The 24150-nt window shown below is 42.6% G+C and overlaps 1 protein-coding gene across 3 annotated transcripts in view; it reads left to right on the top strand.

The window, feature by feature from the left end:
* TRUB1 (TruB pseudouridine synthase family member 1) overlaps positions 1–24150 on the top strand; it is a 73846-nt gene that overhangs the window by 46034 nt on the left and 3662 nt on the right. The window contains exons 4-7 of one of the 3 annotated variants that reach the window (XM_060241564.1): positions 12929–13010; positions 19013–19085; positions 21114–21253; positions 23757–23813. In XM_060241564.1, the coding sequence (XP_060097547.1) occupies positions 12929–13010; positions 19013–19085; positions 21114–21253; positions 23757–23813 (352 nt within the window). The remainder of the gene's footprint in view (positions 1–12928; positions 13011–19012; positions 19086–21113; positions 21254–23756; positions 23814–24150) is intronic. The other 2 variants (XM_060241567.1, XM_060241566.1) reach the window with 2 other exon arrangements.

Here is a 24150-nt window from a genome sequence, read left to right as displayed (position 1 = left end):
ATGCCAGTGTAACTAGGATTGTCAGCTGTGGGTTGAAAAATTCCTGGAACATTGGGAGTAGAGCCTGGGGGAGGCGCGGGCTCTCTGGGGCCTCACTCATTTTGAGTCTCCCAGGCCTTAGTCTTGAAAGGGTAGGTGATTCAGGTCACCTGTGCTTTTCCTCCTCTTTCCACACAGTTTTCCCCCTCCAACTGGCTAGGGAGAACTGATGTTCACTTGTCCTAAGTTCCTGAGCTTTATAAAGTAGACTCTGTTGGCTGCACCCACCCCCTTACCTGTACCTGCTTACTGTGGGATTGGGTCTGCACACAGGAAGCAAAAGGGGGGTGTTGCTGTTAGCTGAGCATGGCCAGTGCTGCCTGACTGTACTGGTTTCCTTTTGCTGAGCCAGATCGATGCTGAGCCCAGCATTCCATGGTTCCTCTCTGCAGTTGGCCTTCCTACCATCATTGGGTAGGGTCACATTGGGCCTAGAGCTGTGCCAACCTGTGTCTCCAGCCTGCCTTGTGTCTGTCCACTCTCCTGCCCTTCTCTAGAAGCTGCCCAGTAGAAGGGGAAAATCTAGTGGCTGTGGTTGGGATGCTGGTATCTCCTGGATTCCCAGTAAATTCAGAGCAGACATTGATTGGGAGAATGTGTGACTGCCCCAGGATCACCCCAGAAGTTTCATGGATGAGCAGGGATTTGAACCCAGTCCTTCTCTCCACTGCCGTGATGGTGTCTGTGATGGAGACAGTATGTGCGCACAAAGGGTTAGGATAATAAACTTCTCCATCTGTTTCTGTGTAGTATCAGTTGAACCCTTAAAAACTGAAGCATTCTGCTCTTCATACAGACTTTTTAAATCTCTGATGGTCCTGCCCTTAAATACACTGGTACTGATCACGTTATATCAGTAATACAGTTGTGGCCAGTATCATATGGGTTAGCTGCTATCAGAAGACTATAATTCCAGTGAACTGGGAATAGCTGCACATGGCAGAACAGCTTTGCTTAGACCTAAAGGCCCTATTTTGCCATACCCTCTGGGGTGTCTGGACACCAGCAGTCATCCAGAATCTCTGCCTGAACTGTCCCATCTACCTGGCTTTCCCCAGTACCTGGAAGGGCTTTTCTCACCATCTTTCAGTTCAGCCGCTGCCACCACATGCCCTTTGTAGGAATTGCCTACCAAAGATCAGGGCTCCCAGCTTCCCTTCCCTGTTCTGAGGTATTGCCTCTGTGTCCCCTCCTAAGTCTCTAGAAACTTTTTTCTGGAGTCTTTTTGGTGTCTCAAGTCCTCCAAATCTCTGTTCCCTTCTAGATATCACCTATCTAGGTGGAGGGTTGGTGCCTGTGTGTCTTAACTAGTGTTCCCTCTAAGCTTCATTAATATAAACTAGTTCACAGTTTTTTACCCTCAAGCTCACACATTCTTATGTTAGCTCAGGAAAAATGACCCCAGAGCAAATAAATTTATGCAGTATCTCACAACTTTAATGCCAGGTCACAAAGTAGAAATTTTGCTCACAAGACCCCACAGCTTAGAGGAAGTATTGTCTTGACTATTTCATTGTGTCTGCCATATCTAAAGGCTTGGTTGGTGAAACTGGCAAGTAATTGATTTCCTCCTTCCCCAGTTTGTACAGCCAGCTTGGAGGAGTGGTTAAGTGCATGAACTCTAATCTGGGAGAACTGGGTTTGATTCCCCACTCCTCCACATATACGTGCTGAGTGACCTTGGAGTCAGTCACAGTTCTTGAAAGAGCTCTCTCAGCCCCACCTATCTCATGGGGGAGGGGAAGGGAGATTGTAAGGCGCTCTGAGACTCTGAATGAAGGGTAGGGTATAAATTCAATCTTTGTTCTTCTCTGCTGAGAGAGAGAAAACTTCTTAGAACTCAAGATAAGGCTTTTGTTCACTACAAACCTCCAAAGAAAAATGCATTCTCCACAGTGCATAAAGTGCCTGGGGAGAGACTTGCCATGAAGGGCAGAGCTTTTACCACTTGCTCAGCTGCCCTTTTCTCCCTTGTGGATTTCATGGCTGCTTACTGGTAGATTCGTTGTATTTGATAGCTTGTTATTGCTTTCTTATATTGTTAAGCCTCTTTGAATCTAAAAAAACAGGGTCAAAGTATCCAAGTAAGTAAATTGTGGACTTAGTTTGAGTTATTTAGATATCCCAGTCTTGTCATGTGTCTTTAGTGTGCAAAAAACAGGGTTTTTTTCGGGTTCAGGTGTATTGAACCTGAAAACTATCAGATCTTCTTCATGGTCTCTGTGCATCACACTGATGGGATATAGGCGCCTGCGCCGATCACGATCGGTAACTTAAAAAGCTGCGGATTTCCGCGCCCCAGGCCCAGTGCGCATCTGCGTATCAGGTTGTAATGCAGTGGACCTTAGCCAGGAGTGACGTCTGAGAGTAATAGCCGTGGAGATAGTCTTAGCTCCAATGTCTCCAGAATGCTTCGCTGAATTCAGTTGTTGCTTTGCCAGTGCCATGCCTTCCCTTTGTATTTTTTTAATCGCACTCTTGGCCTGTTCTGGAAGAGTGGGTAAGATACTCGACAACTGGTCCCATAAAGCGTACTGGTAGTGCCCCATACACGCTGAATAATTTGCTACCTTCACCCCTAGTGAACCTGCTGTATAGAACCATCTGCCTAAGTTGTCAAGTTTCTTCCCTTCTTTGTTGGGGGGAGAAGTGTGTGTTTTCCTTGCCTTGGATGAGGAGGCAACCATGACCGAATTTGGCTTGGGATGGTTGAATAAGAACTCAGCTGTAGACTCTTGAATTCTATACATATGGTCAAGCCTGCGGGAGGATATTGGTGTCGATGCAGGCTTGTCCCAGGATGACTTGGCCGTGTGTAGCATCACTGTGGTCAAGGGTAGTGCAATGGCAGTTGAAGTGTCCATTTGTACGATGTCAAAAACACTATCAGTGACTACAGGTTGTGGTTGAACTGTAGGCAGGGATAAGGTCTGGGCCATATGTCTTACAAGGTCTCCGTAGGATTTGAGGTCTTCAGACGGTGATATGGGTTGCTCCTCTCCCACTTTCTGTGGGGGTGATGGTTCCTCCGAGGATGATAGAGCGCCTTGATCCTCCGGCATCGATCCTTCCTCCGACCTGGGCAAACCTTCTGGAGATTCGGTATGCTCAGACAGGAGTTGAGGAGTAGCAGGAGCCTTGGGCGACTCAGGAGTCACTACCTTCTCCTTGTCTCGTTTGGGACGTGGAGAGGCCTTCTGTTTATCGGATGATTCGACATCGGGAGGTTTTGACATCGATGCCGATGGGGTATGCTTCGGAGTTCTGTAAGATGTTCGAGATCTGGCCGAAGCTTCTGACTGCTGGTCCCAATCTATTTGTCTCGGCGGTAGCCAAGGAAATATTTATGGCATCAGGTATAAGCCGTATAAGTACTACCATTGCCGCTGGTCCCAGGGCAATGGAGGTGGTGGCCTTCGAAGTGGAGATTTTTCCTTTGGACGAAGTCTAGGCGAGCTGCTGTCTTCAGATTCTCGCGACCGACGCCGACATTGAGGGCTCTTAGATGGTTCGCGTCGAAGGCTGCAAGAGCGATCCTGGCCAAGGCTTCGGGATCGGTGTCGTGAGGAGGACCGTCGTCGATGCGGACTACGAGATCGACCCTGGTGAGGGCTAGCAGGGTCGATCCTAGTCGGGGTTCTGGTTCGAGGGGACAGAGTCCCAGCTTGAAGCAGTTCCAACGGACTGTCCTCCGCTCCTGAGTGTTGAGTGAGCTCAATGTCGCGGTCCGAGTCGGATGATATGGCGATCTGAGTCGACATGGAGGTCAATGTCGGAGGGCTTAGCCGACGGCTTGGAGACGCAAAGAGCTTCAGTGGTGGTACAACCCCAGTCGTCAGGTCCGATGGTGACGTGGGAGCGGAAAGCACTGCGTGCTTAAGCTTATCCGTCTTCTTCTTCGCCTCTGAGTGGGTTCCCTTCTCTTCCCTAGGCCTCTTTGCAGGCATGGAAGAGTCCGACTTAGATGCCGAGCCCGCTCTTTTTGTAGGGTGATCGGCGTCGGTAAGGGACCTGTCGGTATCGACCGACTCCGATGTCGAAGGCTTGTGCATCGCCGACATTTTCTTAGGCGATAGCGCTTTCTCGATCAACGCGGCTGCTAAGCGGGCTGCTCGATTCTTCTTTGTCTGCCTTGAAAACTTCGCGCAATGCATGCACGAGTCCGGTCTATGAGACTCTCCCAGGCAGAATAAACACAAGAGTGTGTCCGTCCGGAGGGGCGATTTTGCTTCCGCACTCTGCACACCTCCGGAAAAATCCCCACCGCTTTTCCATGTGGTGTGGAGGGGGGGGGGTAAGGGGTCTGGAAAGGGAGAGGAAAGGGAAGAGGCACTAAGCAATTCCGCGCCTCAGCACTCTCAGAAAATTAATGAAAAGTTGAAGTAAAGTCTCTAGTCTGGAAATCCACAATCCTATGTAAAGATTTAGAAAAGTTCACCGACCGTAGCGAATGATTGACTGATCCAAGCGGCGGTCAGAAGAGAACTGGCGGGATGTCCACTCCGGTCCCAGTGGGCATGCTCGGTGGGGCTTCTGCGCACTGGGCCTGGGGTGCGGAAATCCGCAGCTTTTTAAGTTACCGATCGTGATCGGCGCAGGCGCCTATATCCCATCGGTGTGACTGCACAGATGACCACTCGAAGATCATCAGTTACAGGTAGGAAACCTGTTTTATTTCCTGATATTCCTGAATCCCAGTACTGGTATGGTATTCACATTCAGTAAATATTTGGGATTCCTGAAATTTTCACCCCCACTATGCCCTATGGGTACCATTATAGTCAATGGTCCACATAGGGTTTAATGAAGAATCAATCTGGGGCTCTGGAGGCTGTTCCTCAACCCCCACACCCAAGTTGCAAAAAGATCAGACCAGGTGACCCAATTCTATGAGCCTGAAAGAAGGTCCCCCATCTCACATTATTTCCAGTTGAAAGCAGGAAGGCGTTTAAAGGGAATGTAATCCCTTTAAATGCCTTTTGCAAGCTGTACCATGAGTGAACTCTGAAGCAGCAGGTTCACTCAGAAAGTGTTTAATGGGAAGGCTATCCTTTTAAACATCTCCAAGCTGCTTGGAGAAGGTATTTAAAGGGATTGCCTTCCTTTTAAACACCTTCCAGGTGAACTCTCTGCTTTAGAATTCACTCACAATGTGGCGTGCAAAAGGTATGTAAAAGGACGACAATCTCTTTGTTCCAGCTGACAGCCAAACTGTATGCCATGCTACTTACTATGGGAGATCTGCAAGACATTTTCCAGCATGGCCCATCACATATAGTTGCATGCAGCTTGGAAACAGATAGTCTCATGCCCTCCCTTTAGAAGTTTCTCTTTGTGGTTTCTAAAAGCTTTTAAACAGGTAATAATTTAGGGGGTCAGGAGTTGGCCCTCTTCCCTCTGAAATTGGTATCATTAGCAATTCAAGGGGGAAAGCTTGGTTTTTCATGGTTCATCTTCATAATTTATGCTGGTAAGTGGTATGCCTGGCAATCTGCCTGGGATCTTCTGTCATTGTGAAATGGAATAAAATGTATGTTCATTTTTTGTAGTGGAAGCCCATTAGCTTTGGCATAACCTGTAGCATACTGTTACTAATATCTTGGGTACAGAAGATCCAGAGCACCCATTACAGTCCTTGCTTGGATGCCACTTGAAATAGCTCCTCTTTTTACAGAACTCCACTTGCTCTGTGCTACTTAAAAGTGTGGAAGTCTGCCACTGTTTATTTTGAGTTTGAGACAACTTCATATTGCTGGTGACAGCTGGAGGGAACATGAAGACCAGTGGTGTTGTAGTTGTAATGATTAAGAATGGCGGCCTGTGCTTAGGAAAACCAGGTTCAAAGCTTTGCTAAGTCATGTTTATTAAGTAACATTGCACTAGTGACCCTTGTTTTGCCGATCACACCTGTGCAGATTTAGTTAGAATAAAATGGAAGTAGGGGCCATGTTTGCTGTCTTGATAAAAGTATACTTACTTAGCAGACACTGAGACTCAGCACTGGGATCAAAAGCCATGCATTAAATTCTAGGGGTATTATAGAGAATGGGGTGAAAATCAGATATTCGGGTGGGATGAGTGCTTGGCAGCATTTCAGTGGCAATTGCAACAGGCCCATAATTAATTTCTCTTATTTTGCATGATGTATGTTTGACTGCTTAACACTAAAAACCATTCTTATTCTTATATAGAAGAAGAGTATGAATTTGTGTTAATTTGGGTTCTGCTACCTCAGGGTACAGTTCTTTATTTTCCCCATTCATTGTAAGAAGTTTAACTAATCTCAAATAATGGCTTTAGTGAAACAATGAAATTTAAACCAAATTATGCATGTGCACTCTCACCCTCTTCAGATACATCCCAGGCAGTGGAAATCACATACATAGAGTGTAAGCAGGAATAAGAACATAAGAACATAAGAGAAGCCATGTTGGATCAGGCCAATGCCCATCCAGTCCAACACTCTGTATCACACAGTGGCCAATATATATATACACACACACACATACACTGTGACTAATAGCCATTGATGGACCTCTGCTCCGTATTTTTATCCAATCCCCTCTTGAAACTGGCTATGATTGTAGCCGCCGCCACCTCCTGTGGCAGTGAATTCCACATGTTAATCACCCTTTGGGTGAAGGACTTCCTTTGATCTGTTTTAACCTGACTGCTCAGCAATTTCATTGAATGCCCACGAGTTCTTGTATTATGAAAAGGGGAGAAAAGGAGAAAAAAGACTTCTTAAAATCTTTCTCCATCCCATGCATTATCTTGTAAACCTCTATCATGTCACCCCGCAGTCGACGTTTCTCCAAGCTAAAGAGCCCCAAGCGTTTCAACCTTTCTTCATAGGGAAAGTGTTCCAGCCCTTTAATCATTCTAGTTGCCCTTTTCTGGACTTTCTCCAATACTATAATATCCTTTTTGAGGTGCGGTGACCAGAATTGCACACAGTACTCCAAATGGGACTGCACCATTGACCAACCGCTATGTTTTGCTATACAACGAAACTATAGCCACTATTTTAAAAAGGGCACCAGTTACCTTCTGAATCATCAACTAAGAAGACGGTCGCAGGAAGAAGAGTCTTCCGACTCAAAACGATAGCGGACTGTTTTTTTGTATATCGTTGGACTTTCATTACAGCTCAGATTCTTTTGGACATTGTTCCACAGTACAGCAGGAACGGCGTGTGCTTTTCGTACCGGAGGGATTTTGTGTTGTAGAAGATTGTGGTTTGTCTATCGCTGTGAGATACCGCTATAACTATTCATTAGCAAACGCTGGATTAGTTAAGAATGGTGTATCATTAATTTTCACGTTGCACGGGGAGGTTTTTTGCCGTGGTTTATTTCGCAGTGGAGCCTCCGTGGTCCCGGCTTGTTTGCCGTGTGATTGAGAGGGCCTGGCAAAACAAACTCTCCTTCTCCCTTTCCTCCCCAAGGGAGGAGCCTCAGCCAATGGAGAAAATAGAGGCTTTGATTCGGCCCCTGAATTGCATGTTTGATACCCCTGGACAAGATGGCATCACATCCCCTTCTCAAATGCCACTCTTCCCAGGCAGTGACCCTAAATCTCCAGGATGTTCCTTAACTGGAGTTGGCAACTTAAAGTGCAACGGGCCAGACACTATTCTGAATCCAAGAGAGGGAATCTGGCGATACCCTTCCATCTGCTGCATGCCTCTTTTTGCCTGATCTCCTTTACAGCAGATGCCACCTCTGGGCACTTCCGGCGAGGGCCGGATACCAGCCGCTGGCCCCCCGGAGCGTTTTGGTGCCTGAGCCGCCTCTCTTGACTTTTCAGGACATTACTCGGTGTGATTCATGCAGCTTTTCTGCAAATGATTAAACCGACCTGACTTCAGAGAAGGGCTCTGGGATGCAGTCTTCTTTAAAAAAAAACAAAAATGGGCAACATCTGTCGGACATCTGGGAAATGCTGGCAGGGGGAGATGTGACCGTCTTGCACAAGAGGCCCGGGAGGGGAAGGGGGCAGGACTAGGGCTGCTTTAGGAATGTTTGGGTCCCAAATCCTCTTGCCTTTGTGTCCCGGTTTGGGTTGCCAACCGACAGAGGAGAAACTGGAGATCTCCCAGAATTACAACTTGGCAGCCTCCAGGTGGGGCCTGAAAAACTCCCAAGATTATAACTCATCCCTAGACTACAAGGATCTGTTTCCTGGGGGTGGGGGGTGGGGAGGGAATGGCTTCTTTGGAGGAGAGACTGTCTAGATGAGGTCTCTTCCCTCACCAAACCATGCCTCCCAATGCTCCATCAGGAGTTGCCAACCTCCAGGCGGCGGCTAGAGCTCTTCTTTGATTGCAACTGAAGAAGAAGAATTGCAGATTTATACCCCGCCCTTCTCTCTGAATCAGAGACTCAGAGCGGCTTACAATCTCCTATATCCCACCCCCCCAAAAACAGATACCCTGTGAGGTGGGTGGGGCTGAGAGAGCTCTCACAGCAGCTGCCCTTTCAAGGACGACCTCTGCCAGAGCTATGGCTGACCCAAGGCCATTCCAGCTGCTGCAAGTGCAGGAGTGGGGAATCAAACCCGGTTAAGAACATAAGAACATAAGAGAAGCCATGTTAGATCAGGCCAATGGCCCATCCAGTCCAACATTCTGTGTCACACAGCGGCCAAATATATATATATATATATATATATATATATATATATATATATATATATATATATATATATATATATATATATATATATATATATATATATATATATATATATATATATATATATATATACACACACACACACACACACACAGTGGCTAATAGCCACTGATGGACCTCTGCTCCATATTTTTATCTAACCCCTTCTTGAAGGTGGCTATGCTTGTGGACGCCACCACCTCCTGTGGCAGTGAATTCCACATGTTAATCACCCTTTGGGTGAAGAAGTACTTCCTTTTATCCGTTTTAACCTGTCTGCTCAGCAATTTCATCGAATGCCCACGAGTTCTTGTATTGTGAGAAAGGGAGAAAAGTACTTCTTTCTCTACTTTCTCCATCCCATGCATTATCTTGTAAACTTCTATCATGTCACCCCTCAGTCGACGTTTCTCCAAGCTAAAGAGCCCTAAGCGTTTCAACCTTTCTTCATAGGGAAGGTGTTCCAGCCCTTTAATCATTTTAGTTGCCCTTTTCTGAACTTTCTCCAATGCTATAATATCCTTTTTGAGGTGCGGCGACCAGAACTGCACACAGTACTCCAAATGAGACCGCACCATCGATTTATACAGAGGCATTATGATACTGGCTGATTTGTTTTCAATTCCCTTCCTAATAATTCCCAGCATGGCGTTGGCCTTTTTTATTGCAAACGCACACTGTCTTGACATTTTCAGTGAATTATCTACCATGACACCAAGATCTCTCTCTTGGTCTGTCTCTGCCAGTTCACACCCCATCAACTTGTATTTGTAGCTGGGATTCGTGGCCCCAATGTGCATTACTTTGCACTTGGCCACATTGAACCGCATCTGCCACGTTGACGCCCACTCACCCAGCCTCAACAGATCCCTTTGGAGTTCCTCACAATCCTCTCTGGTTCTCACCACCCTGAACAATTTAGTGTCATCCGCAAATTTGGCCACTTCACTGCTCACTCCCAACTCTAAATCATTTATGAACAAGTTAAAGAGGATGGGACCCAGTACCGAGCCCTGCGGCACCCCACTGCTTACCGTCCTCCACTGCGAAGACTGCCCATTTATACTCACTCTCTGCTTCCTATTACTCAGCCAGTTTTTGATCCACAAGAGGACCTGTCCTTTTACTCCATGAGCCTCCTTCTGCCACTTGTGTATGGTTGCCAGAGGAGATATCTGGGGACTTCGGGAGTAGAGCCAGGAGACTATCCCATTCCAAATAAATAAAAATACAGCAGTGCAGTTCTCCTGAATACAGTCTTTATTCCTCCTCTTTTTTGCTTTTTTTTGTTCCCTAACAGCTGCTAAATTAAAGTGAACACATACACACTCACAAAGCAGCCAAAATAAACAGTTTGCATGCCCACACTTTGTGATCTCCCTGGGGCAATGGTATAGATAGATTTATACACTGGAGCTGCTGAATGTAACAGTCTTCTGTATTTCAAACAACTTATGGAGAGAGGAGTCGAGGGGGTGGAGCTTTCCCATAATCAGGTTCTAGTTAACTCTTTATTATCCCCCCCCCTTTTTACTAACTCTTTGCTATCCCAAACAGCTTCTGAAAGGAATGCAAAATGAACAGAGAGACTGGGCTTTCTGAGTTTTTCTTTCACACACATGACTCTGCCTCCTCAGTCCCACCCCCTGCATATTTAGGTTGAGATTTAAAGGCACACACACCCCTTACAAGACAGAAGCAGTTTGCAAGCTTCTAACCCTGCCTGAGATCTAAAGGCACATCCTGCTCTTGAGGCTTTCCCCTGCCAGCCATCTGGCAGCAGGAAGGAACCTGCAAAACTTGAGGATCTCCTGCCTGAACCTGGGGACTGGTAAGCCTACCTCTGTGATTGCAGGTTCCAGCCCTCTCAGTCCCACATCCTGTCTTTTCAAGCTATTTCCACTCAAGATAGATTAGCATCTTCCAGACAGCAACATTGATTGGTGTTTCCTTTCCTGTGGGGCACCTCCAATCACAGCATGTTCGGGATGGTCATTCCACACTGCTGGTTTTTATGTGAACTTTGACTGTGAGTGTGTTGTACCTTGTTTCCCCGAAAATAAGACACTGTCTTATATTTGTTTTTTCTCAAGAAGACACACTAGGGCTTATTTTCAGGGGATGTCTTATTTTTTATTAAGTATGATGTGGTTGCCACCCACGCAAGTACGAACGGCTCGGAGAGGGACGGTGGCTCAGTGGTAGAGCATCTGCTTGGGAAGCAGAAGGTCCCAGGTTCAATCCCTGGCATCTCCAAAAAAGGGTCCAGGCAAATAGGTGTGAAAACCCTCAGCTTGAGACCCTGGAGAGCTGCTGCCAGTCTGAGAAGACAATACTGACTTCGATGGACCAAGTGTCTGATTCAGTATAAGGCAGCTTCATATGTTCATATGTTCATTGTAGCAGATAAAAGGTATTTCAGTCTTCCTTACCACTCTGCTCCGAAATGCATGGCATGGCTATGCAGATACGCTGCATAGCCATGCCCATCACTAGGTCTTATTATCGGGGTAGGGCTTATATTTAACAAATGCATAGAAATCCTGCTAGGGCTTATTTTTTGGGTAGGTCTTATTTTCAGGGAAACAGGGTACCTATCACATGCACTGTCTCAATCAGTTATCGTGCCCTAAGCCTACCTTTGAATTGTACGTTGCATTAGCTGTTTTCCTATGTTTGACTGGTTGTTTACATTGGCTGTGCAGTCCTTTGTTCCCTTTTTGAATTATGAACAGAAGCTACGATCATGACTGACTGCAAGACTAAAGTGATGTTGATTTGGATGTTTATTGTTGAGGTCCTTAGAAAGTGCACTTTAAAAAACCCAGTGTTCGCAGACATTCTGAATGGCCATTCCCAGTTCATTTAGTAGTTGCATGGTATATCACTGTTTTGATCTATTGCTTGCTTGCAACTTTTTAAAGAAGTGCAGTACCAACTGTGTATAACAAAATTGTGAGATGGCTGAAGCCTGAGAAATGGGACAAGCATTACAAACAAGCAAAAAATACAATCAAGGCATTTCAGAGAAAAGATCGGAGGAAAACTGAGAAAAAGCCCAGGACTGCAAGTGATATGCAACAGAGCTGTGAGGAATTTTTTTTAAATTAGTGACAAAGGAAAATGAAATCAGAGTAATATGAGGATGCTGTTCTCTAAAGAAACTTTTACTCTTTTGTCTTCTGTCTTTAATTCATTTTCTGCATTGCAGTATATTGTGCATTAGGCATCTTTTTGTTTGCATTGCTTTCTAATTCTGTAATCCTAGTCCTGTTGTGTTGTTTACTGGATGTCCTATGCTAGCTATTCAGATTTTTAAAAATGTTTTATAATCTACCTTGATCCTAAGTGACAAAGGTGAGCTATAAATAAACAAATAAGAAATCTTGTTTGTGTAGTCTCTTAGAGACTTGTGAGGAAGCACATGATAGGTTTTAGATTTTTTGAACTCATACTGAGTCAGACCATTTGTGTCTCAAGGTCATTATTGTCTGCTCCAGCTGACAGTGGATCTCCAGTGTCTGTCTTTCACATCACCTGCTACCTGATATTTAAAAAAAAACTGGAGATGCTGGGGTTGAACGTGGCCCCTACTGCATGTAAAGCAGATGCTCTCTCATTGAGGCACCCCTATTTATGCTGAACCGAGAAAAGAAATCTCTCTGTGGAATCTTTTTGTATGACTAACCTCCAACACTCAGCTTAGTTAAAAAAATGTGTTGCAAGCAGTGCACAGATTGATTGAAATACCTATTTTTCAGTTTCAATTTAGAGATAATATTCATCCACTTTTTCTTGTCTGTGTTGTTAAATGTACAGTTTCCTTTTTTTCTCCCCAGAGGGTGACAGTATTTACAGGGATGATTGAAGCCATCCTCTTTTCTTTCTAAGCTGATTTCCCCCCCCCCAGCATTTTGCACTCCTTCTTCTTGACAGGTTCATGGAAGCTGATGGAGTACATTCCCACGTTAATTTTTTAATAATTAAAACATTCTAACATTAGCATTCTTTTAAAAAAGAGTCAATTAGTATTCTTTTTGAGTATCCTAAGTCAAAAAGAGGAGGTACATTAGATTTCATGGTTCATCCTCATGCTACGTGGATCTGTGTCCTTGTCAGAATAGTGTTACTTCAAATTATTGCTAGTATTTTTATTAAGCTTTTCTTTTGTTCTTTTCCCTGTTAAAGTAATGATTTCCCCTCCTTTCTCATAGAAATATCTAGCCATTGGCCAGCTGGGAAAGGCAACTGACACATTTGATTCTTCAGGGAAAGTAACAGAAGAAAAGCCTTACCGTAAGCCTCAAGCTAATCTAATCTTTTTGTAAATAAATATTTGACTGCTGTGCTTTGTTTGAAACTTACTGAAGTAGTAAAGATAGTGTCATGATTAGATTCCTAGCTCAGTTAGGAAATTATATCATCAGTTTGACTAGTTAAGCTGTATTGATCTTGACAATGGGAGTACTTGTCTTTGGTTTACAAATTCATACAAGCCCCCAAATTCCTGGATACCAAACCCATAATTGGTCTTCAGATTATTAAAAAAACAAATATCAAGGGAGACAGCATAAATGGATAGTCCATAAGATGGCATCCCTGTCCTGGATTTTAATGACGGCTGCTGTGAAGAGATAATTATAAGGGAGTGGGAAGCTTCTTGCCTCACTAGCATACGCAGACATCATCCGCTGTGACTTTATATTGCGACTAATGGTGTATTTCTCCCCTTCACTGCACACATGCAGGAGATGATACCACTTACTGATTATGAAATTCAGAACACTAACAGGAATGTCCGTGGTTCTTTCTCTATCCTTTAAGTGATCCTTTTCACTGTGGATTCTATCCTCTCATAATTTTCTAAGTTTCCGACCATAACTAAATAAACAGGCTTATCTGAAAACTAGAAAAGAGTCCTTTGCATAGTTAAAATGTTTTGTGGCTTGCCTTGCTTCTGTAAGATGCATATCTTCTATTTTTTTTTTCAGAAGTAATGTGCAGCTAATTGGGAGGGCAACTTAGCACTATTCCCATTAATTCCTTTACTACTTAAAAGAAGAGAGCTATAGATAGCTTGTATCCTAGCAACCGCTATACAATCCTCTGTATTTATAACACCCAGTAACAGGTAGCAGCAATAAATTATCTTCCGTTACCTTGTGGTGATAAAGAAGGTCTCTGTGGATTTTTCTTTTCTCCTCATTCCCACCCCCTTCACATTTTGTCTCTATCTTGGTTTGCCTCTCAAGACAGTATCGTTAATGCTCTTAAAGCTTATATCAGCTTCATATTCTCTTTAGTGCTCAGAAATCTAGCTCAATTTTGATTCAGTTTCAGTGCTGTCAGTTAGCTAATCTTTCTGTCTGTGTTTGTTATCAGGGTTACCAGAGAAGATGCTTAGGCACAAAGTCAGCTGTGCGTTCTTTAATGGAAAGCAGCAACAGTCAGAATGTTAAATGTTCATGTTATGAATAGTTGTTGAGGCTAACCAACAGATGCCACATTATTTTGTACTTACACTGAGGAGCAGCAGGGTAGGCAAGTTTTTACACTCCCACTAAAGCTGAAGCTCCTTGTGTAGATTGACAGAGGGCTGTTTACATATTCAAGCTGAATATCCAGCATGAAAGTGACCTTTGTATAGGACAGGGGTGGCCAACGGTAGCTCTGCAGATGTTTTTTGCCTACAACTCCCATCAGCCCCAGCCATTGGCCATGCTGGCTGGGGCTGATGGGAGTTGTAGGCAAAAAACATCTGCAGAGCTACCGTTGGCCACCCCTGGGATAGGAAACTGTGCCTTGTTAAGGTTGCCAGGCGAACTCTTTACTCCAGTGGCAGCAAAAATGGGGGAAGGGGAGTGACATCACTTTATGTTGTAACTGTGATGCTCAAGGAATTCCTATATATCTATTTTGTCATATTTGGGGAATTTGTAGAACACTGTAATGATGTCACTTAAAAAGATAAAGGTAGTCCCCTGTGCACGCACCAGTTGTTTCCTCCCCATATATGCTGCCACTGGAACAAAAAGCAGCAGACAAGGATCCTTGCCAGGGCCAGGAGATTGATGTGTGAAGTGGCCCTTAGAATATACAAAACCTCCATTTGGAATAGAATAGTTGTTGAGGCTAACCAACAGATCTGAAATGGCAAGCTGTCAAACATTAAAGAATAATGCCTGTCAGGGACATTAAATGGAAAATAAAGAATTGTTCTGAGAAGAGACATGGAATCTTACAATCATACCTAAAGCATGCATTCTGCTTAAGTAAGGTTCCTGAACCAAAACAACTCTCTGTATATATAGTAGTAACATATGGCCACATGAGGGCTCCCCAAGTTTCCAGAAAAACCTGAAATGCTTTTGAAAAGACAACAATTTTTTTTAATTTTGGGGGGAATTTAAACCCCCAGTGTATTTTTAAAAATTTTCCTCTGTCTGTGTAAGGATGCCTCGAGGTCAGGAGTCAGTGTTGTCAGTGGGGGAGGGGGGCATGAAGCATTGGCAGGCCATTGTGGGTGAGGGGGAGGTTGCATGGCTCTTGGTCTCCAAGGCCAGTGTCAGGGAGGGGGGAAGCACTGGAGTTCAGAAACTGCAGCCCTCAACCTCTGAGGTGATGGTGGTAAGCTTCAGAGATCAGGAAACACACAGCTTTTAACCTCCATGGCCATTGTTGGGTGAGGGGGAAGCTTGGTGGTCAGGAGCTGTGTGGCTCCTGGCTTTCAAGGTCAGTGTTGGTGGTGGAGAGATAGAAGCCTCAGAGGTTGGGGGCCTCATGGCTCTTGGCCTCCAATGCCACGGTGTGGGACAGGAACGGCAGAAATAGACACCAGGAGTAGGTTGACAGAGAAGGGTAGGAGAAAATTGATGGAGAAGGGGTTGGGAACAAAAGAGAGGGGGTAGGTTGACAGATAAAGGGAGGGGAAAATTGTCAGAGAAGGGGCAGGTGAGAAATAAAGAGCGGGGAAATTAACAGAGAAGGAAAGGGGGAAGAAAGAGGTGGGGAAACAGACAGACGGGGTGGGGGGTGAGAAAGAGAGGAAAGATGATTCAAAAAGTGGAGAGAGGAAACTGAGCAGGTGGGGGGGATGTGATGCACTCTCCCCAGAAGTTCCTTACAAGTCTCCGCTTGTTAATATTAATACTTAGTCCTAACAAAAGGTTGCTTTTCTTGACCTCTTTTGGATTTCTTAGTCTTTTTCTAATTTTGTACAGTTAGTGTGATCTTGAGCCTTCCCCATGTCAAAAGAGTTCTTACCTGGTTAGTGGACTCTTTGCAGTTAATTCAGACTATCAGCATGTTTGCACATTCAGTTTAGCTGTCTATGGTCAGAGTTATTTAAATTGTGTTTTGTTGTTCACAGTGAAAATGCTGATTTACTTCTATGACCAGGTTTGAGTCATAATAGTGATATAGTTAAGCAGCTAAAAATACTAACAGATTTCAGAGGGATAGACATACATCTATTGAGTTGGCTGTAGTCTATGGAAACCTCTGCTATAACAGAAAATTAGTTTCGTAGGTGTTTTTTTAAAGCCAAAAATGCCAGACTGTACATATAGCCTCTGCTATAGTACTGCAGCCAGTATGTGCATTGTAAAATGAACTAGTTTAAAAACTGGTTCATGTTTGAGATAAGTTAAAGTATAAATACATTAATCTGATTTATATAGAATGAAGTCATTGGTCTGTCTAGGACAGTACTGTCTGCTCTGGATGGCTGCAATTCAGGTCTTATTGTGGAAGTCTTTCATATCACCTACTCTCAAATTCTTTTTCACCTGATTCTGATAATTGAAACTGAGACTTTTGGCATGCAAGCAGATCACCTACCACTGAGCCATTTCCATGCATAAATCTGGTTTTACATCTTATGCCAGTTTGGTGTAGTGATTAAGTAAGTGGACTCTTATCTGGGAGTGAGGTTTGATTCCTCACTCCTCCACTTGCACCTGCTGGAATGGCCTTGGGTCAGCCAAAGCTTTCACAGGAGTTGTCCATGAAAGGACAGCTGCTGTAAGAGTTCTCTTAGCCTCACCTACCTCACAGGGTGTCTGTTGTGGGGGAAGGTAAAGGAGATTGTGATGGCTCTGAAACTCTGAGATTCAGGGCAGGATATGAATCCAATATCATCATCATCTTCTTATATCAGAAGGGCAACACTTGCAGTTCTCTTTCCATGTAGTTTCTGAAAGCATTCTTAGGGGGGAAATAAGAAATTATGTAACACCTAACATTCTCTTTCTCTTCTTCATTCCATTCTTCTCTTGCACCTCTGACTGATTTATGAACTGTTACTGTATTATCATTAATGACATTTCATTTAGACTGCTGCTGGGCACAGTGGCAGCATCTGCCATCAAGATTCCAAATGTACTATTTGTATAAAGTGAGATATTAAAGTTGTTTCCTTCCGATACAACAGAGGAGATGAAATGTTTTCTTTTCAAGGAATAATGTCTTATCTGTATCATGAGAACCATCTGTTCACGAAGAGAACTGCAAGAGCTGCAAAAAAATAAAGAGCAAGGATTAAAGCATAAGAAAAAGGCAGTCACATTGTGTGTTTGTTCTTCAGCAACAATCCATCAGAGATTTAATAGAGAGAGGCAGTGTAGAACTAGGAATGTTCAGCTTAATACCTGAAGAACAGTTATCAAATCTTTACCACATCTTGATTGTAATATGTATGTCTAAATTTTCACATTGTCTAAATCCCTTTTTTTTTTTTGTTTAGGCATTGTATGCACACAGCATTTGGGTACCCTGTCATTGAAACTGTCTAAAAAGTAATCCAAAACACCAGCTAGAAATGGGTCATTGGGAGACTTCCTGTCAAGTTAGAAGAAAATTGTCCTTGTCATGCTTGGTTCTTTGGGCAGCCTCTTGATACACAAGTGTACATTACAGAGATAGGATTTATAGATTTGTTTTGCTGGTGGGTTTACCTATTCAAAATAATTGTTGTATGCACAAGAAACTTAATCTGGATCTAGATGACTGGGAGATTTTCATTTGATCCTGAAAATTTCCCTTTAATCTCTCTCAAATTTCATTCTTTATTAAGTGTTCTTATAAAATGTTCTCATATTTCCAATATGCTTTCCTCTTCTGCACTAAACATTCTAGTTTTGAGGAAGAGTGCAGATAAATCTATATTAGCATATGTCACAATGTGAAAGTTGAAGGTTTTTTAACAATGCATAAGTTACTCAACTGTGCGACTGAACAACAACAAAAAAGTTATGAAATAGAAATGAATGTGCAATGGATTGGAAGCAGTTGAGGAACCATATCCTGTAAATGGATGGTTAGTGTTGGTGTGTGTTATATATTTCTCTCCCAGCTCAATGTACATATTTAATTTCTAATGCAAGGGTTTGTTGTTTTTTAAAAAATCAAGTGCTTTCTTTGATCCATATAGTCGTGTACGCAAGAGCATTTGATGCTAATCAGTTATCTACAGTATCTTTTAACAATTTCATTAGTATTAGTTTGAAGTAGAATGTTCAGATTCTCCTCTGTTTAGATCTTATGCATTTTGTTTAACAGGGGAGCTTGGGAATTTGATTTCATACAGGATGGAGAAGAGGAGAAATAGGAGGAAAAGAATACTTGGATTTACAGGTCCTTCTCCCATCATTATCATACCTCAAGTTGGTTAAATTATCGAACAGATTTTCCATACTTTTTCATGATCCATAGGGTGGTGCTTATGATTTGTGAATATCAAACTGTGAGATAATGTTTACCCCAGTACAAAACAGTGTGCAAATATGTGCTATTTTAATATATTGGATGAGAGGAAATGCTTCTCCTGGACCTAAAGAAAAAATTAGGACAAGAGAAAAGGAGGGCAGAGAAATCTACACAGTTCTGATGCTCCCTCCCCTAACTGGTCTAGGAACTGCCTGAGATGGGCTAGAGATGACACTACCCTACCACTAATAGATGCTTTCCAGATAGTATTTTGGCAAATTACTTAAATATTTAATATTATGTAAGTTATGCTAATGGATCTCCAGCTGCAGCACCCACATTTATGATGGTAAGCATCAACAGCTGATTAGCTCACCTACATTCTATTCTATTTGCATTTTCTCTTGATATTTCAGTTGTATTTTCATCACAGTGTGTATATGGCAAAGGTTTTTGTGGGGCGGGGTTTATATACAATCCAAAAGGGTAGAGGATTCCACCCCCCCATGTTCGTGAAATACTCTTAGTATGTCAACTGAAATATAAATAGTCAATACTGAAGTGTGTGTGTGACTCTCTTTGCCTTTTGACAGATCAGATAACAAAAGAAGAGCTTGAGAATGTTTTGCAGAAGTTCACAGGGAGCATCATGCAAGTTCCTCCACTGTAAGTTTCTTCAATGCTATATGAAACTGTGAAAAGCCTAGTGACAAAAACTCACTTCACTGGCAGTGGAAAGTGTCCTTTTTACAGTAAAATACTGGCAGCAAAATGAGGCAGGCTTAAAGGTTTGCTAATTTGAAAGAGTCACAACTGAGAGTGCCATTGATCTGAACAGCATGTGAATGGCGCTTTTTGTTTGGTAACTTATTTCAGGCATTTAGTCTCAACCTTGATATGTAAAACAATCAAATTGCACTGCCAAATGTTCATGAGGATTATGGACACCAAAAGTAGAGGGTCTTATTGGCATTGCATATTGGAGGAAAGCTGGACACAGCCCAATTTACAATTTTATTTCCAAAAGTCATAGAGCAGGACGTGCTTTGCAGAAAAATGGGACAAATGTCAGGCCTTCTCAGTGGATGCCTATTCTGTTATAGAACTGTGTGCAGCTAAAAGAAGAGATGGGGAACGTGGTAGGTGTCTTCCTTCAGGAATGAAATTACTTCAGTTTTGTAAGTGTACTAGAATCTGTAGTCTGACAAGGTGTGTAACATTCCTCAAGGAAGGAGGTGGGATCTCTTAAACAGTGAAGGCATATCTGTGTTAGGTGATGCTGAGTACACTGTTTTGCTCAAGACAGAACATAAGAAGTGCTTTACTGGGCCAGAACAAGGTCTACCTAGTGCAAGATTCTTTCTAAGCAGTGGGCAGGTGCTGATTGGTCCTCCAGAAAAATTGGCCAGTGGCCCACCAGTAGACTCCAGTCTACCTACTGCCTACCGTGTCCTTTGCTTGCCTCCAGTACAGTTGCTCAATCATGGCAAGGAAGCTGAGTTCACTGGCTATAAAAGATTTCTGTCCAAGCAGATACATTGTCTTTTTCCCTTGCACTTTAAACCCTCTAAATAGGAGGGAAAGTCTTGCTCCACAGGAACAGCAGGAATCCCAAATGACTGTGTGGTGGATAGGTGCTTATAGATCCTGACATATTCCCCATGCCAGTAGGTCCAAACAAAGCAGTATGGAAGCTAAAATAGATAAAGACCAGGATTTATTATTGTGTACTTACAAGTCACTTTCATGTCCTATCCGTGTCCCATTGTTAGCTCTTGTGGTGTTGAGGATCTGGAGGCCTTTTCAGTATTACTAGGTTGTACATTTGAAGTAGTGAAAGTTGAAGAAAATATTTAATGTGTGATTGGGCAAGAGGTACAGGCTCTTTGTTCTCAAAGAAGTAACTCTAGGGAAAGCACTAATACATAACAAATACCATTCATAATGTCATTTATCAGTACTATGTACAGATATAACCACTTGCTTTGTACTGGTGACTTGCCAAGGCGCTTCTGCATCTCCCATAGTTATATGGGGCTCTGCCTATTATGAACACATAGTATAAAAATGAAATTCTCCCCAAGGAAAAAAAAAACTTTGAAAGCAGAGACTTGCAGACAAGGGTAGAAGTGAAGGCTGGAACTTAACACTGGCTGTGGAGCGGTTATTCTGGGAGTTAGGCACATGATGCTGCCCTTATAATTGTGAGAGCAGAGGAAGCAAGCCTTTCTTGTTTGAGCTGTCAGGTCTGAATTAATGCAAATGGAAGTTGAGCATGCTGGAAAAGTATGCAAATCTTGTGACTTTTTATCCCAATCAGGGCCCCTTGAATGTAAAGTCAGCTAGCAGTGCTATGATAAGAATTCACCAAACACTACAACATGAGCCACTGACTTCCTCATAATGAGGGGTGAGGGAGTATTCTACCATAGTTCTAGTTTCGTTATCCTAATAGTTTCTCTCAACAAAACCTGCACATTCAGCTATAAATTGTCATATTACTGTTCTACATTTATCTTCTGGTTTCTATAGCATGCTTTTCCTTTGGCCAGCATGGATCTCAATTACATTTAGTGTATTTGGAAATAATTGAGGAAGTAAAATGGACCCTACAGTACATTAATTATTTTTAAGGCATTTCAAGCTTGTGTTCTCATGAATTTTTTAATACTTTCTTGCATGATTTCTGATCAGTTATTCTGCCCTGAAGAAGGATGGACAGAGATTGTCAACACTGATTACAAAAGGAAAAACTGTGGAAGCAAAGCCTGCCAGGCCAGTTATAGTATACAGTCTTTCTCTCAAAAACTTCAAGCCACCCTTGTTCACACTTGGTAAGGTCAAAAATATTAGATGTTCAATGTCTTTGATCAGATACCTTTCACTCCTTGTTTATTCGGATGTGGGTTATATTAACTTGAACTATGTAGTGTTCTCTTTTTCAAATTATACAAAATTCAATTTTGAAAAAACATTTTATTTACAGAATTTATACCCCACCTTTCATTAAAGCTACCAAGACAGCTAACAGATTAAAAACATAATAATAAAACATGTACTTGGCTTTGACACCAAAACTACTTTCCACTTTTTCTCACAGTTCTGATGCCTTCTTCCCTAGTCCAGCTCTGGTCCAGCACTGTGAGATTGTCCCTTTTGTTCCTGATTACATAAGGTCCTTCCCAGCTGGCTTTTAGTTTATTGGCTTTCACAAGTAAGAACACAATCGCTAAATCCATGATCTTCTTTAGAATCATAGAGTTGGAAGGGGCCTCCATGGTCATCTTGTCCAACCCCTTGCATAGTGCAGGAAATTCACAAATACCTCCTCACACACAAACATCCCCAGTGACCCTTGCTCCATGCCCAGAAGATGGCAAAAACCTCCAGGATCCCTTGCCAAACTGGCCTGGAGAAAAATTGCGTACTGACCCCCATATGGTAATCAGCATTTTCCTAGATGTGTAAGAAAGGGCCACAAAAACTAAACACTGATGCAATCCTTCCTGCCCTCCTCATGATCTGCCTAATTCACAAAATCAGCATTGTTTTCAGATAGCCATCTAGCTTAAAAACCTCCAAGGAAGGAGGAGCCCACCAACTCCTGAGGAAGACTGTTCCACTAAGGAACTGCTCTAGCTGTCAGGAAGTTCTTCCTATTGTTTATTCTTTTGATTGAATTTCAAATGAGGCCGTGGGCAACTAAAAACAATTCTGCACCATCCTTTAGTCTATATGACACCCCCTTCAAGTACTTGAAGATGGTGATCATATCACCTTGTAGTTGTTTCCTCTTCAGGCTAAACATACGCAGCTCCTTCAACCTTTCCTCTTAGGATTTGGTCTCCAGACCCCTCACCATCTTTGTTGCCCTCCTCTGGACACATTCCATCTTGCCTATATCCTTCTTAAACTGTGGGATCCAAAACTGAACACAATACTCTAGGTGAGGTCTAACCAGAGAAGAGTAAAGCAATACTTCAGGTGATCTGGACACTATATTTCTGTTGGTACAGCCCAAAATTGCATTTGCCCTTTTAGCCACTGCATCACACTGCTGACTCATGTTCAGCGTATGGTCCTCTAAGATCTCTAGATCCTTTTCACACGTAGAACTGTGAAGATAAGTCTCCCCCATCCTGTGACCATGCATTAGATTCTTCCTACCTAAATACAGAATTTTACGTTTATCCCTGTTAAAATTTATTTTATTTGTTTTAGCGTAGTTTTTTATCCTGTCAAGATCATCCTGTATCCTGTCCCTGTCTTCTACTGTATTTGCAACCCCTCCCAATTTAGTATCATCTGCAAATTTAATAAGCATTCCCTTTATTCCTTTATCCAAATCATTTATAAAGATGTTGGACAAAACAGGCTCCAGGACAGATCCTCGAGGCACTCCACTTGTCACAGCTCTCCAAGAGGATGAGGAACCATTCACAAGCACTCTTTGGGTGTGATCTGTCAACCAGTTACAGATCCTCCTAAGTAACAGGATTCAAACCACATTTTACAAACTTGCCTAGAAAAATAGTATGTGGAACCTTATCAAAAGCCTTAATGAAATCAAAATGCTATAAATAAATACAAACCTTTAGTAATCCTGTTCCTTGTACATAGTATGATGGAAGGCAGTATTACCCAATGGGGTGGTTATATGAGTGACTGGAAGAACCGCTATAAAACATTTTGTGCTTTAAAAAAAAAAAAGTGTTGCATAGTAGTAAGGTCAGCAATTAGTGGTGGAGACTTTCACTTGCAGCCCCTTTAGTGCACTTTTGCATTACATACAAGCTGGATTTCAATGTGCTCTGCAATTTCAGTGACCACTTAATGTATTGGATAACTTTCAGCCAATCGTCATGGGTGTGGTAGAAACTTAGAGGTGGATTTTAAAATGTCTCTAGTTTTACTGTCTGTAGTCTGCACAGTCTTTAAAATGCACTCAATATTTTAAGATGTTCATAGTGGAGAGTTGTTGTTGGGGGGTTTTGCTAACACTTTAAAATAACCTTTATTATCACCAGTAGATAGATCTTTGACTTTCTATGGAATCTTTTTGAAATGAGATGGCCCAAAATACTTATTGAAATTGTGAAGCTGGTGGTTAATTTATAAGATGAATTATTGTTGAACTGGTGCCCCTCCCATTTGCTTTTCTCTCCTCTCTCCACCAGTTTCACAATCTCACCCACACATATGTTGCAGAATGAATAATTTATAATATAACCTATAAATATTTTAATCACTCTATTGTTTGCTTATATTCCTATGTAAAATAGATTTTTTTTTTTGTACTCGGGTGGCAATTTTACTGTGTTCCTGTTAACATTCCAGATGTTGAATGTAGCGGTGGCTTTTATGTCAGAAGCTTGGTCAACGACATTGGCAGAGGTAGGCACAGACCAAGCACAATTGCTCATGGATCTTTGTTTAATAAAGGACTATTTTTGCTTTTGGTATCTCTGGCTGCCAGATGCATGCACTAGGGTGGCTGTGTGTTGTCTGTACTCTATATCAAAAGGAGGCACTTCAGTGAATAAATATAAAAGATGCTAGTGGGGAATATTGGCAAAATGGTAATAAAGAACAGAATTCGGATGGGAGTAACACATTTCATTCTGTGAGATCAACAGATCAGAAATGTAATCCAGACAATAAATTAAGGACATGGAGCAAGACAGAGTACCTTTAAGGGATGTAATGTGACACTTCAAAATCAGGATGTATA

Source organism: Heteronotia binoei, chromosome 6, assembly GCF_032191835.1.
Source record: "Heteronotia binoei isolate CCM8104 ecotype False Entrance Well chromosome 6, APGP_CSIRO_Hbin_v1, whole genome shotgun sequence".
NCBI lineage: Eukaryota > Metazoa > Chordata > Lepidosauria > Squamata > Gekkonidae > Heteronotia > Heteronotia binoei.
Note: the sequence above shows the minus strand (reverse complement) of the source record. Positions and strands in the feature narration are given on the sequence as shown.